The sequence below is a fragment of the Balaenoptera physalus genome (genome assembly GCF_965194825.1).
Source record: "Balaenoptera physalus genome assembly, chromosome: X".
NCBI classification, from domain to species: Eukaryota; Metazoa; Chordata; class Mammalia; order Artiodactyla; family Balaenopteridae; genus Balaenoptera; species Balaenoptera physalus.
The window spans coordinates 134,309,516-134,323,042 of NC_138903.1; the positions used below are offsets into that span (position 1 = coordinate 134,309,516).

Below are 13,527 nucleotides of genomic sequence, written 5' to 3' on the forward strand. Positions count from 1 at the left end.
CCGAGCCCGGGCCGAAACACCTGGCGGGTGAGTAGGCCCTGCTAGGGCGCCATCTCCGTGCCTCTAATGGCGGCGGTGCTCGCGGCCTCCCAGCCCTTCCCCACCACGCCCCCCGCCGTGCACTTCGTGGGGGGGGAGGGGGGCTTTGATTGAGCCTGGAACACAACCACTGGCCTCTTTAACTCCAAACATCTAACTCTTTACGAGTTCCTCATGTACCTTAGGACATAACAGGCAGTGGAGTAACAACCCAGGCTTCTGAGAAGGGTCTCGTTCTTAACGTTGGCTGTTGCCCGAAGACGCCCCAGCGCACAGTGACTTCGCAATCTGTGCTGTTGGCAATATACATAAATCCTACTGCCTTTGAAACCTTCGTAGCCGACTCAACCTTTTGATCACCTCTTGATTTTCGTATTTGGCTTTCATTGACTTAATATGCATTTGTCTTCTAAAGTTTTATCTTCTTATCATCATGATAATGGGCATGTATTACAGCAACTAACAGTTCACCAAGTTAAGTAGATTAATTTCCTTTATATGTATATTTAAAGCTTCCTGAGCATTATTCTCAACAGGCCCCATATTTGATTCTGGGGCGATGTATGGAATCTAGCCCTGGATTGGGATGTAACGTGTGCCAGAATTGACTTCTCAAGACCTGAAGGATGAGCAATAATTATCGATGTGAATGATGCATGGAAGCAAACAGGGGCACTTGAATCAGTACCAGGATAGCTGAAAGATTCAGTCCAAAGGCTGAAATCGTGCAAAAGCAGAAATAAAAGACTTGCAGAGGAAACTTCACAGGAAGAGGAATGAAGCAGACCTAGATATTTAAAAAATAGCAGAGAATCTCATTCTTCATAACCTTAAACATGGCACAGCAACTGGCACATGATAAGGCACTGACGCTGAGTACATACATTTGTTGAATAAGTGAATCTGACTTGACAGGGTCAGCCTGTTGCGCTAATCCACTAGCATATTTGTTAAGCATCCTTCTCAGTACCTATCCTACATATATGCATATGAAGATGCTAAGTAATGAATAAGTGCTAGGGATGAAGTTGTTTTATAATTATAGTTTATAGATGGTTTGGGAAGCAAGGAGAATATTTCAGCTGATAAACAGCAGGGAATCATTGCATATTCTTCAATAGGAAAAACGAAACAATGAAACTTAGGTTTTGAGGGGCTGTATAAAGTCAATTGATTAATGGTTATAAACTTGAGGCAGGAAATCAGAAGCTGTTGCAATAAACCAGGTACAAGGCTATGAGGAAGTGGACTCAAGAAGAAGAAGCAATAAGGAATTAAAAGATGCAAACCAAAGGGTCAGACATTGGGAGACACCACAAGGAAAACTCCTGACTGAATCTTCATAGAATGACACTTTTCTTGAGAGAGGCAGAATGACATGATGGTTAATACCTTGGTTTTCAGGGTCAAACAAACCTGATTTCAAATCCCAGCCCTTCCACTTAATTACCTGTATGACCTTGGGCATATTACTTACCTTCTTGAGTCTTATTCATTCATTTAAGAAGTATTTACCATAATTTGTTATGTGCCAGCTACTGTGCTGGGTCTTCGGGAGACAGTGGTGACCAAAATGGACACAATCCCAACCCTCATCAAGTATACAGAACAATAGGATAGACGGGCATTAAATATCATGTAACATGTCAGTACAAATTGTAGTACTCGTAATGAAGAAAATGTTTTGGATTTTTCCCTTTGTCACTTCTCTGAGATTTGATTGCATCTGTATTTAAGTTAAAGTTACCAATTTTGGTTTTGAAAGTTATTTCTCAGTCTATATTTTAATGCTTGTCACTGTCTCTAATTTAGATCTAATCCAATACATAAATGGAACAAATAGGAGTGTTGAACATCTGGCTGATATTCTTTCTGAGAAAACTAGGAGCAGCAGCTGGGTGGTGGTGTTCAAAGCCCTGATTACTGTGCATCACCTTATGGTGCATGGAAATGAGGTGAGCATGGCATCTATTCAAAGGGTAGTCATTTCCTTGCTTTTATTACAAAGGACTGTCAGTACACAGTTGCTGAATATGCTTAGTTTGTCAAGGGCTTACTACATTTTTTTAAAATGGAGAATAATGATGCTCTCTATTTTATTTTAAAGATGGTTATCGGTTTTTATCCTACCTCTTGCTTTTGCTTTCATTAGTGACAAGTGGGGGAAGTATGTAGCGGTAGATATTAAAAAACAAATTTTTCCATTTTTACTTATGAATATATCTTTGCAATCAGTATTTAAAGTATATTATTTTAACCACTGGATAATAAAGTGGATAATAGAGTGGCTATTTCTCTCAATTCTTTAGATGATTTAGACCAAAAAAAGAGAAAACCCTCAAAAACGTATTGCTGCATAACTGCTTTACTTTACCAAGTAAAGTAAAGCAGAGTTACTACAGCATCACCACAAGACCTCTCCCCACACACACTCTTTGTGTTTTACAGAACAACTGAAATGTTCTACAACATTCAATTACTTATTATTTTCTACTTTAATTTATTTTATTTATTTATTTATTTATTTTTGGCTGTGTTGGGTCCTCGTCTCTGTGCGAGGGCTTTCTCTAGTTGCGGAGAGCGGGGGCCACTCTTCATCACGGTGTGCGGGCCTCTCACTATCGTGGCCTCTCTTGTTGCGGAGCACGGGCTGTAGAGCGCAGGCTCAGTAGTTGTGGCTCATGGGCCTAGTTGCTCCGTGGCATGTGGGATCCTCCCAGACCAGGGCTCGAACCCGTGTTCCCTGCATCGGCAGGCAGACTCTCAACCACTGCGCCACCAGGGAAGCCCTATTTCCTACTTTAAATTAACTTTTGTCTCAGTAAGCTTTGCATTAAAAAAATTAAGATTTAGAAATTGATTGAGTTTTGAAACTTATTAAGAAGCAACAGTAATTACACAGTATGGTATTGGTAAAAATAAACATATATATATAAAGGGAGTGTAATAGGTCAGAAGTAGAACTGTACTTATATGGGAGCTTGCTGGCACTAAAAACGTGGGGGAAAGTATGCAATTTAAAATAAAGCCTTTTGGTACAAATAACATCCCTATGGAAAAAAATAGAATGAGATCTTTATATTACTCCATATAAAAAATAAATTCCACATGAATGAAATATCTATAAATGCAAAAATCTAAATTTTAAAATTGAAGAAAATGTAGGAGAATATGCTTATGACATTTGAGTAGGGAAGACACCATAAAGTTGCAGTAAGATGTTTGCAGCACATATACTACAGACAAAAGATTGATATTCGGACTACATTATTAGTAAGAAAAAAGCAGTACACTGGAATAATGAACAAAAGAAATGAACAGACAGTACATAGAAAAGGAAACCAGAGTGGCTGATAACCATCTGAAAACATACTCAGATAAGCACAATTTAAAATGTGTGACAGGGCTTCCCTAGTGGCACAGTGGTTAAGAATCCGCCTGCCAATTCAGGGGACACGGGCTCGAGCCCTGGTCCGGGAAGATCCCACATGCCACGGAGCAACTAAGCCCGTGCGCCACAACTACTGAGCCTGCGCTCTAGAGTCCGTGTGCCACAACTGCTGAGCCCATGCACCACAACTGCTGAAGCTCGCGTGCCTAGAGCCCGTGCTCCACAACAAAGAGAAGCCACTGCAATGAGAAGCCCGCACACCGGAACAAAGAGTAGCCCCTGCTCGCCACGACTAGAGAAAGCCTGCGCATAGCAACGGAGACCCAAGAGCCAAAAATAAATAAAATAAAATAAATAAATTTATAAAATAAAATAAAATGTGTGACAGTATCAAGAGCTGGGACCCTGAGGAAATGGGAACTCGCATACCCTGTGGATGCCATCCATACATTACCATATCAGGAATGAGAGAAGTAACATCACAACAGATTCCATGGGTATTAAGAGGATGATAAAGGAATACTATGAACAACTCTGTGTACTTCTGTATCTGATGCTGGGTGAAGGATTGGAGAGGAGTGCCTTGAGACATGTTTAATAAAATTGAAAATGCCCAGTGACCCAGCAAATACACTTCTCATAGCATGTTTATAATAATTAAAAGTTGGAAATCACCTGAATTTCCATCAGTGGGCAACAGATAACTAAAATGAAGTGTTTATACAATGAAATACTAATAGGATGTATACCAACAAGGCTAGATCTCAAAAACAATGCTAGTAGAGTCCAATATCATTTATATAAATTTTTAAAATTCACAGTTAATATTTGTCCATGGAACAAATATATATGAAACTATAAAGAAAATAGGCTGTAAAGGTAACACATTAAAATTATGATAATGGTTACTTCCAGGTAGGAGAAGGAAATTGAACTAGGGGATGGGGCAAAGGGCACTTTTAACTTTACGTGTAAGACTTTATTCCTCTTATTTTAAAAATAGACTTGAAGTAGATACGTCCAAAAGTTAGTAGTTGTCATTTATGGGTAGTGGGGTACACAGATGTACCAGATTATTGTTTTTATTTTTCTATTAATTAAATTATTAAATAATTTAACATTAATTATTAAAATAATTCTATAATTACAGTTGACCCTTGAACATCATGGGTTTGAACTGCACGGGTCACTTGTATGTGGCTTTTTTCCATAGTAAATACTATAGCACTACACTATCTGTGGTTGGTTGAATCGTGGACGTGGAATCATGGTTACAGAGGTACAGCATCTACAGAGAGCTGACTATAAATTATATGTGGATTTTCGACTGCATGGTGGGTTGGCACCCCTAACCCCCGAGTTGTTCAAGGGTCAACTGTATTTCAAATTCCTCAAAATTCAAAAAGGGAGAAGTGACTAGATAGAAAGTCATGGGTGAAAAGTGTGTATTCACATTAGCTTTAATGTTTAACCCCTCGTTTATTTAGTGGGTATATAAACAGACTAGGCAGCATTGCATATCCTTCAGTTGGCTAGCACAGGGTGTGATGGTGCTCGCCTTAACCAATGCTCCTGAAATAGATAGAAGCTGTATGATAGAATTATGTTAAGTATGCATTCACAATGACAAAATCATGAGGGAACTCTCTTTGTGGACAGAAACTAATTTTAGAATTTGGCACATTTGTTTCATAGCGATTCATCCAACATCTTGCATCTAGAAACTCTTTGTTCACTTTATACAACTTCCTGGATAAAAGTGTCACAGAAGGTAAGCTGATTCTTTGATGGAAATATTTCTCTGTGGCAAGGAGGGAAATGTTCTGAAAACCATCCGTGGTTAAAAAAAAAATCGTTCTGAATTATGAACAATGTGATGTGGTGTACATTTTATGATGGAAAATAATTTCTAAATTCATTCATACAACACATATTTGAGTAGTTACTGAGAATAACACAATATGCAGGCCTTTACTCAGTGAGGCTTTCCTGGGTCAGTCTCCTTTCTCTGCCTGAGTTTTATTCTTTCCGCTTCTCAGCAACTAACCATCTCGTGTTTTTCTTTTCTTTTGTTTGTCTATGAATCACCATTGAGAGTGTAAGATCTATGAAGGCATGGATTTTTGTCTGTTTTGTTCACTACTGAACCTCCAGCATCTAGGACAGTGCCCGGATCATAGGAAGCACTGAACAATTGTTGAATGAAAAAATAAATTGAATAAATGAATTCAATGAGGAGCTGAGTTTCTATCATGGCCTGTCTCTCTCCATTTTGTCTATGAAGTAGGGTCAAGGTCATTTGTTGAGTGGAAGGAGGGTGGGGGAGGGATGGTACCAATGGGATAGGGAGTGTCAGGAAAATGCTAAGAATTTACAATAGTTTCCTTGGAAATGTGAAAGGAACTAATAAAGTTCAGTTATTTCCCCTGTTCAATAATGTCACCATCAATACTACATCATGAGGTGATATCAAGACTTTGAGGAAATAAAAAATAATCTTTAACAGAAAGTTTGAGGAATGTTGTACTAGATGATTAATAAGCCATTCTAGTCTTTGTGCTTCAAAGATGTTGTTGAGTTATATGGGTGAATGTAAAATGGTAAGTCTTTGCATTTATTCACATATATGGTAAATGGTTAACATTGGTGAAACTGGAAATAATGAAAATATTTCATTTTTAGGCTATACTATGTCAACCTTCATCAGACGATATAGCAGGTACTTGAATGAAAAGTCACTCACATATAGACTGATTGCATATGACATCACCAAAACCAAGAGAGGGTAGGTAAATATCATTGGTTTGTAAGCAAGAAGTACTGAAATACATATGTGCTCTGATATGTAGTTTGTCAAAAACACAGCTTTATTTCAAGATGCCAGTGTCACAGTGCTTCTCACACTCAATTATTATTGCTGTTATGAATTTTTTTCTCTCTTACAGGACGGATGGTGTGATGAGAACGATGAACACTAAGGAGCTGCTGAACACTCTTGCGGTTATTCAAACTCAGTTTGATGCTCTTCTTTATTTTAATGTAAGAGCTTTATAAATCCTTTGGAAAAATATTGGTAAACAGCATTGTTTACCTGTAGGTGGGAGAGGGAATTTTTAAAAATTGTGGTGGTAATTGATTACTCTTTTATTTAATTTCCAGGCAAATCCTGACGAAATAACTAATGGTATAATACATGCTGCTTTCATGCTCCTCTTTAAGGATTTTCTTCGCCTCTTTGCAGCCTATAATGAGGGGATCCTTAATCTGCTAGGTAAGCTAAAGAATAGGCATTACTTTAAAAAAAAATAAACTGGTAAAAATAATTTATTTGTAAAAATCTTTTATCTCTACATTTAGACTCATATGTGTTTTAGATTCAAAATAGAAGATCCTTGCAGGGTCATACGTATTTTTAAATAATGAGACATCATATTCCTTTTTTTGGTTAAAAATAATTGGCTAATCAGCCACAGAAGTTTTCAGTTTGTATATAAGTGCTAACTGTTATTTCTGGGAAACTTATCAGGAAATCAACATGGGTTGCCATATTTATACATTACACACTAAGTCCCACTCCACCAAGGTCAGATAATACAGTTCTGACTTTCCTAAGATATAGCCTATAATATAACTAATTGTTTTGATCATATACAAGCGTATGTTTCTTAGGCTTTTCAGGAAATTTCAGTCATCATTTAGCCCTAATGAGTGATTCATTTCATAGGAGGTGTTCTCCAAACTTCGTTGATGAGAATTTGAGATATTTCTCATACTGAAGAAGTGTATAATACATTTGTAGAGTTATAAAGGTAGGAAACACAGCCCCTTCCGTCAGAGACCATCAGAGCTTGATGTTAATCAAAAAGATTCCAGACCAGAAGTTGTAGAAATTAAACTATCTAAATTATATGTGTACACTATTACATGCCATACATATTACCAGCACCACTGTTCAGCATGCAGTAGTTCCTCTATAAAAATCTGTTGATTCTACTTATACGAGCAGTGTTGTTGCTTGTTAAAGCAGAAAATAACTGGATTAAAACTAATTGTTTTCAGCAAGTTAAAATCATATCCAGAGTCAACTTAACACAGAATCATCAGAATGGAGTGAAACTTGGAATTGCTACGATATTAGCTCCTTTGTTGTAATTTATTTTTCTATTTTTAGGCAAGTATTTTGACATGAGGAAGAACCAATGCAAGGAAAGTTTGGGTATTTACATCAGGTTCCTTGAAAGAATGACCAAATTGGCACAGTTCCTGAAAGTTGCAGAGGTACAGAAATCTATTTGTATACGAGGCTTTTGTGCTGTTTTCTGTATTAGTTTAGTATCCTGTATAACTATACCTCTACCCCACCACCATGCCACACAAACACACAGACATTGGTAGTTTAAACTATTTTGTAAACAGTACAGCTAAAAGCTAGAATTAGGTACTTCAAATGTACCTTCCAATGCGTTTGTGGTCAAAAACAATCTTAGAAGGATTTCTGTTTGTGGCCATGAGGATAACTGATACCAAGCTTACCTTCCCACCAGAAAAAACTCTAAAACCAGGCCAAAAGATATATGACATGAGTCTTTTAAGGCAGCGGATAATAGGTAGAACAGGTCTGTGATCAGTGAGAGAAGGAAATATATGAGGTGAGCCGCATGTTTGCCCCAGTAGCTGATTCTGACTACTTGAAAAATTAGAACACATTTGTATGATATCCAAAATGCAGCTTAGCTCTTCCCAAAACAGCAAAGATTCAACATCTGGTGAGTCCTTTCTTTTATAATTTTATCCTAAGAACAAATATAAGTTTATGCTTAAGTGTGCAAGGTATACGTTAGCCTGATGTTTTTCTTGATCAGGGTGTGAACCAGCCCCGCAAGGCATTCATGCTCTTGGAGTATTTTCTCTTTAGCGTACAAATTGGTCTCACACTTACTTTTCTTTGTTAACACTCCTGGCTGTAATGTTTTCTTTTTTCTCCTTTTTTTGTGATTTCAGCAAGTTGGAATTGACCAGAATGACATTCCATATCTTAATCAGGTCAGTATATCTCTCATCTGTGTTTAAGTGACTTTTTAATTTTATTTATTTATTTATTTTTGGCTGCGTTGGGTCTTCGTTGCTGCGTGCGTGCTTTCTCTAGTTGCGGCAAGCAGGGGCTACTTGACGTTGCGGTGCGTGGGCTTCTCATCGCGGTGGCTTCTCTTGTTGTGGAGCACTGGCTCTAATGCGTGGGCTTCAGTAGTTATGGCGCACGGGCTCAGTAGTTGTGGCTCACGGGCTCTAGAGCACAGGCTCAGTAGTTGTGGTGCACGGGCTTAGTTGCTCCGCGGCATGTGGGATCATCCCAGACCAGGGCTCGAACCCGTGTCCCCTGCATTGGCAGGCGGATTCTCAACCACTGCACCACCAAGGAAGTCCTGAAGTGACTTTTTGTTTTTATGTTGTGTTTATTATATTAATCATCATCTGAGACTCCATCATTTTCCATATACTTACATGTGTATTTTCATTTCCCCAAGAGTAACATTTATATTTATACTTATATATACATAGGCTTGTGTCTTCTGAACAGGTCTGTGAGCTGTAGGTCTCATAAAAGAGAGCATTCCCCTCTGAGAGCTAAGTGGCGACTCATAGTATAACAACTCCAGCATGCTTTTTATTTTGTTTTTATTATTTTTAAAATACTTTTATTGGAGTATAATTGCTTTACAATGGTGTGTTAGTTTCTGCTTTATAACAAAGTGAATCAGTTATACATATACATATATCCCCAAATCTCTTCCCTCATGCATCTCCCTCCCTCCCACCCTCCCTATCCCACCCCTCTAGGTGGTCACAAAGCACAGAGCTGATCTCCCTGTGCTATGCGACTGCTTCCCACTAGCTATCTATTTTACATTTGGTAGTGTATATATATCCATATATACACTACCACTCTCTCACTTTGTCCCAGCTTACCCTTCCCCCTCCCCGTGTCCTCAAGTCCATTCTCTAGTAGGTCTGTGTCGTTATTCCCGTCTTGCCCCTCGGTTCTTCATGAGCAATTATTTTATTTTATTTTTTTTAGATTCTATATATATGTGTTAGCATACTGTATTTGTTTTTCTCTTTCTGACTTACTTCACTCTGTATGACAGACTCTAACTCCATCCACCTCATTACAAATACCTCCATTTCATTTCTTTTTATGGCTGAGTAATATTCCATTGTATATATGTGCCACATCTTCTTTATCCATTCGTCTGTCGATGGGCATTTAGGTTGCTTCCATGTCCTGGCTATTGTAAATAGTGCTGCAATGAACATTTTGGTACATGACTCTTTTTGAATTATGGTTTTCTCAGGGTATAGGCCCAGCAGTGGGATTGCTGGGTTGTATGGTAGTTCTATTTTTAGTTTTTTAAGGAACGTCCATACTGTTCTACATAGTGGCTGTATCAATTTACATTCCCACCAACAGTGCAAGAGGGTTCCCTTTTCTCCACACCCTGTCCAGCATTTGTTGTTTGTAGATTTTCTGATAATGCCCATTCTAACTGGTGTGAGGTGAGTTTTGATTTGCATTTCTCTAATAATTAGTGATGTTGAGCATCCTTTCATGTGTTTGTTGGCAATCTGTATATCTTCTTTGGAGAAATGTCTCTTTAGGTCTTCTGCCCATTTTTGGATTGGGTTGTTTGTTTTTTTTGATATTGAGCTGCATGAGCTGCTTGTAAACTTTGGAGATCAATCCTTTCTCAGTTGCTTCATTTGCAAATATTTTCTCCCATTATGAGGGTTGTCTTTTCATCATGTTTATGGTTTCCTTTGCTGTGCAAAAGCTTTTAAGTTTCATTAGGTCCCATTTGTTTGTTTTTATTTCCATTTCTCTAGGAGGTGGGTCAAAAAGGATCTTGCTGTGATGTATGTCATGGAGTGTTCTGCCTATGTTTTCCTCTAAGAGTTTGATAGTGTCTGGCCTTACATTTAGGTCTTTAATCCATTTTGAGTTTATTTTTGTGTATGATGTTAAGGAGTGTTCTAATTTTGTTCTTTTACATGTAGCTGTCCAGTTTTCCCAGCACCACTTACTGAAGAGGCTGTCTTTTCTCCATTGTATATTCTTGCCTCCTTTATCAAAGATAAGGTGACCATATGCCAGCATGCTTTTTATTTTTTTATTTTTATTTTTATTTTTTTAAGAAATTCACGTTCTTTTATTTATTTATTTATTTATTTATGGCTGTGTTGAGTCTTCCTTTCTGCGCGAGGGCTTTCTCTAGTTGCGGCAAGCGGGGACCACTCTTCATCGCGGTGCGCAGACCTCTCACCATCGCGGCCTCTCCTGTTGCGGAGCGCAGGCTCCAGACGTGCAGGCTCAGTAATTGTGGCTCATGGGCCCAGCCGCTCTGTGGTATGTGGGATCCTCCCAGACCAGGGCTCGAACCCGCGTCCCCTGCATTGGCAGGCAGATTCTCAACCACTGCGCCACCAGGGAAGCCCCAGCATGCTTTTTAAATGGACAGAACTGATTGGTGGAAACAGGAGACTATTGGGAATAATGAATTTAGGCTTGAGGCCACCTTGCCTACCTTTCAGGTGTGTAATCTCAAGCAACTCATTTCCATTCTCCGTCCCTCGTCTACGCAAATGCAGAATGGGCGTGTTACTCTTGTCTACCTCATAACAGGGTTGTGAGAATCAAATGAACTCAGGCCTTTTCCTTCCTCAGTGGGTGTGATGTGAGGCAGAGGTGGCCGTGCAGCAGGTGAGGATGAAGCGAGGGTCTGGCAGCCTGCACCCCATCCCAGGTGTATCATAAGGCTTGAGCAGCAGGGGTTGCTGGCCCAGCCTGGACCTGCTCTGGGCCCCAAACTAATATGGCAGGCCACCTTAGGTCACTTGGAATATGGGCCAAAGCAGTCTTCCTTGGTATCCAGAATGCAAAGAGACCTACTAATAGTCATGTTTCCTTTTTTGGGATGAGATGTGCAAGATGCAACCATTTGTCTTCTGTTTTCAATGGGATTTTCTGGTAGATCCCTGGCCACTGAAACCCTAAAAATTTTACTGTTATGGAAGGCTCCTGAATGTTTGTAGGGTTTACCTCCTATCTGGAGTGCATATAATTTTCCAAGGTCTCCATTGTACTGGCACCTCCCTGTTCATCTGATCCATTTAGCATGAAGATCATGAACAGAAGTGGATCAATGCAATTTATGAGGCGTGACCAGATGGTCTAGACTTCTTCTGACCATATTCTGACATATGGGTTGAGAGAGTTAACACAGCCTGGGTCAGAGTATAAATGTATAGCATTGCCCATTCCATGTGCCTACAAACTCTTACTGATCCACACTTTAGATGGCAATGGAAAGCAGAACATTGACCGAACTGTTAGCCACATACCATGTTCCTGAGACTACATTAACCCACCTCTACCAAAGGAACTATAGTGGCTGCAGTTGGGTTACTACTTGATTGATTATGCTGTAGTATGTCACTCTCCAGGGCCTGACTGGTTTGGGGGCCATACTGGTGAATTATATGGAGATAGGGTGGGGACCATCACCCCTGCATCCTTTTTATCTTTAAGATTGGTACTGATTGCTGCCATCTTCCTAGGAGGATCTTGTTTATTTTTACTGTTGCAACTGGATGGCAGGAAGGGGGGTGGAGTAAAGGTCTCCATATCGTCTCCAACAAGGGAGACTCAGGACTTTCACAGCCATCCCCCTGGATCTCCCCATCCCATGAGTCAGGGCTTTTACTCTTTCCCAGTGCCTGACTGTGGTATGGCAGACCTGCCTTGGTTGGGACTGGAGGAATGGGGAGAAGTCTGTAAAGAGAGAGAGGGTGATGATGTGGGGTGAGGAAATAGAGAGGATTTGGGATCCAGAACACGGTGCATCCAGCAGTGGCCTCAGGTGAGAGGGTAGAGGAGGTTGGGAGGAGAAGGTAGTTGCAGATGCAAATAAATCTTGGGTTTGGTGGCAGAGAAGGAGAGAGTTTCTGTCTGATGTCTTCTCAAAAATCTTTCAAGGACTGCGTCTTTATTCCCATCTTGCCCCTAGGTTCTTCATGACCATTTTTATTTTTAGATTCCATATATATGTGTTAGCATACAGTATTTGTTTTTCTCTTTCTGACTTACTTCACTCTGTATGACAGTCTCTAGGTCCATCTACCTCACGACAAATAACTCAGTTTCGTTCCTTTTTATGGCTGAGTAATATTCCATTGTATATATGTGCCACATCTTCTTTATCCATTCATCTGTTGATGGACACTTCGGTTGCTTCCATGTCCCGGCTATTGTAAATAGTGCTGCAATGTACATTTTGGTACATGACTCTTTTTGAATTATGGTTTTCTCAGGGTATATGTCCAGTAGTGGGATTGCTGGGTCGTATGGTAGTTCTATTTTTAGTTTTTTAAGGAACGTCCGTACTGTTCTCCATAGTGGCTGTATCAATTTACATTCCCACCAACAGTGCAAGAGGGTTCCCTTTTCTCCACACCCTCTCCAGCATTTATTGTTTGTAGATTTTTTGATGATGGCCATTCTGACCGGTGGGAGATGATGTCTCATTGTAGTTTTCATTTGCATTTCTCTAATGATTAATGATGTTGAGCATCCTTTCATGTGTTTGTTGGCACTCTGTATATCTTCTTTGGAGAAATGTCTCTTTAGGTCTTCTGCCCATTTTTGGATTGGGTTGTTTGTTTTTTTAATGTTGAGCTGCATGAGCTGCTTGTAAATTGCAGACCTACTAGAGAATGGACTTGAGGATATGGGGAGGGGGAAGGGTAAGCTGGGACAAAGTGAGAGAGTGGCATGGACATATATACACTACCAAACGTAAAATAGATAGCTAGTGGGAAGCAGCCGCATAGCACAGGGAGATCAGCTCTGTGCTTTGTGACCACCTAGAGGGGTGGGATAGGGAGGGTGGGAGGGAGGGAGATGCAAGAGGGAAGAGATATGGGGACTTATGTATATGTATAACTGATTCACTTTGTTATAAAGCAGAAACTAACACACCATTGTAAAGCAATTATACTCCAATAAAGATGTAAAAAAAAAAATCTTTCAAGGAAAGAAATGT

At 39.6% G+C, this 13,527-nt stretch overlaps 1 protein-coding gene across 3 annotated transcripts in view; it reads left to right on the forward strand.

Moving 5' to 3' along the window:
- Window positions 1-1,826: 1,826 nt before the first annotated feature.
- Window positions 1,827-13,527, forward strand: part of LOC309653289 (phosphatidylinositol-binding clathrin assembly protein-like) — a gene marked incomplete at its 5' end in the record, with an annotated part of 31,580 nt that continues 19,879 nt past the window's right edge. For all 3 annotated transcript variants that reach the window (XM_082447875.1, XM_082447873.1, XM_082447874.1), the window contains 7 exons: window positions 1,827-1,994; window positions 5,126-5,201; window positions 6,113-6,215; window positions 6,376-6,469; window positions 6,590-6,701; window positions 7,602-7,708; window positions 8,432-8,473. In XM_082447875.1, coding sequence (XP_082304001.1) covers window positions 1,827-1,994; window positions 5,126-5,201; window positions 6,113-6,215; window positions 6,376-6,469; window positions 6,590-6,701; window positions 7,602-7,708; window positions 8,432-8,473 — 702 coding nt within the window. The remainder of the gene's footprint in view (window positions 1,995-5,125; window positions 5,202-6,112; window positions 6,216-6,375; window positions 6,470-6,589; window positions 6,702-7,601; window positions 7,709-8,431; window positions 8,474-13,527) is intronic.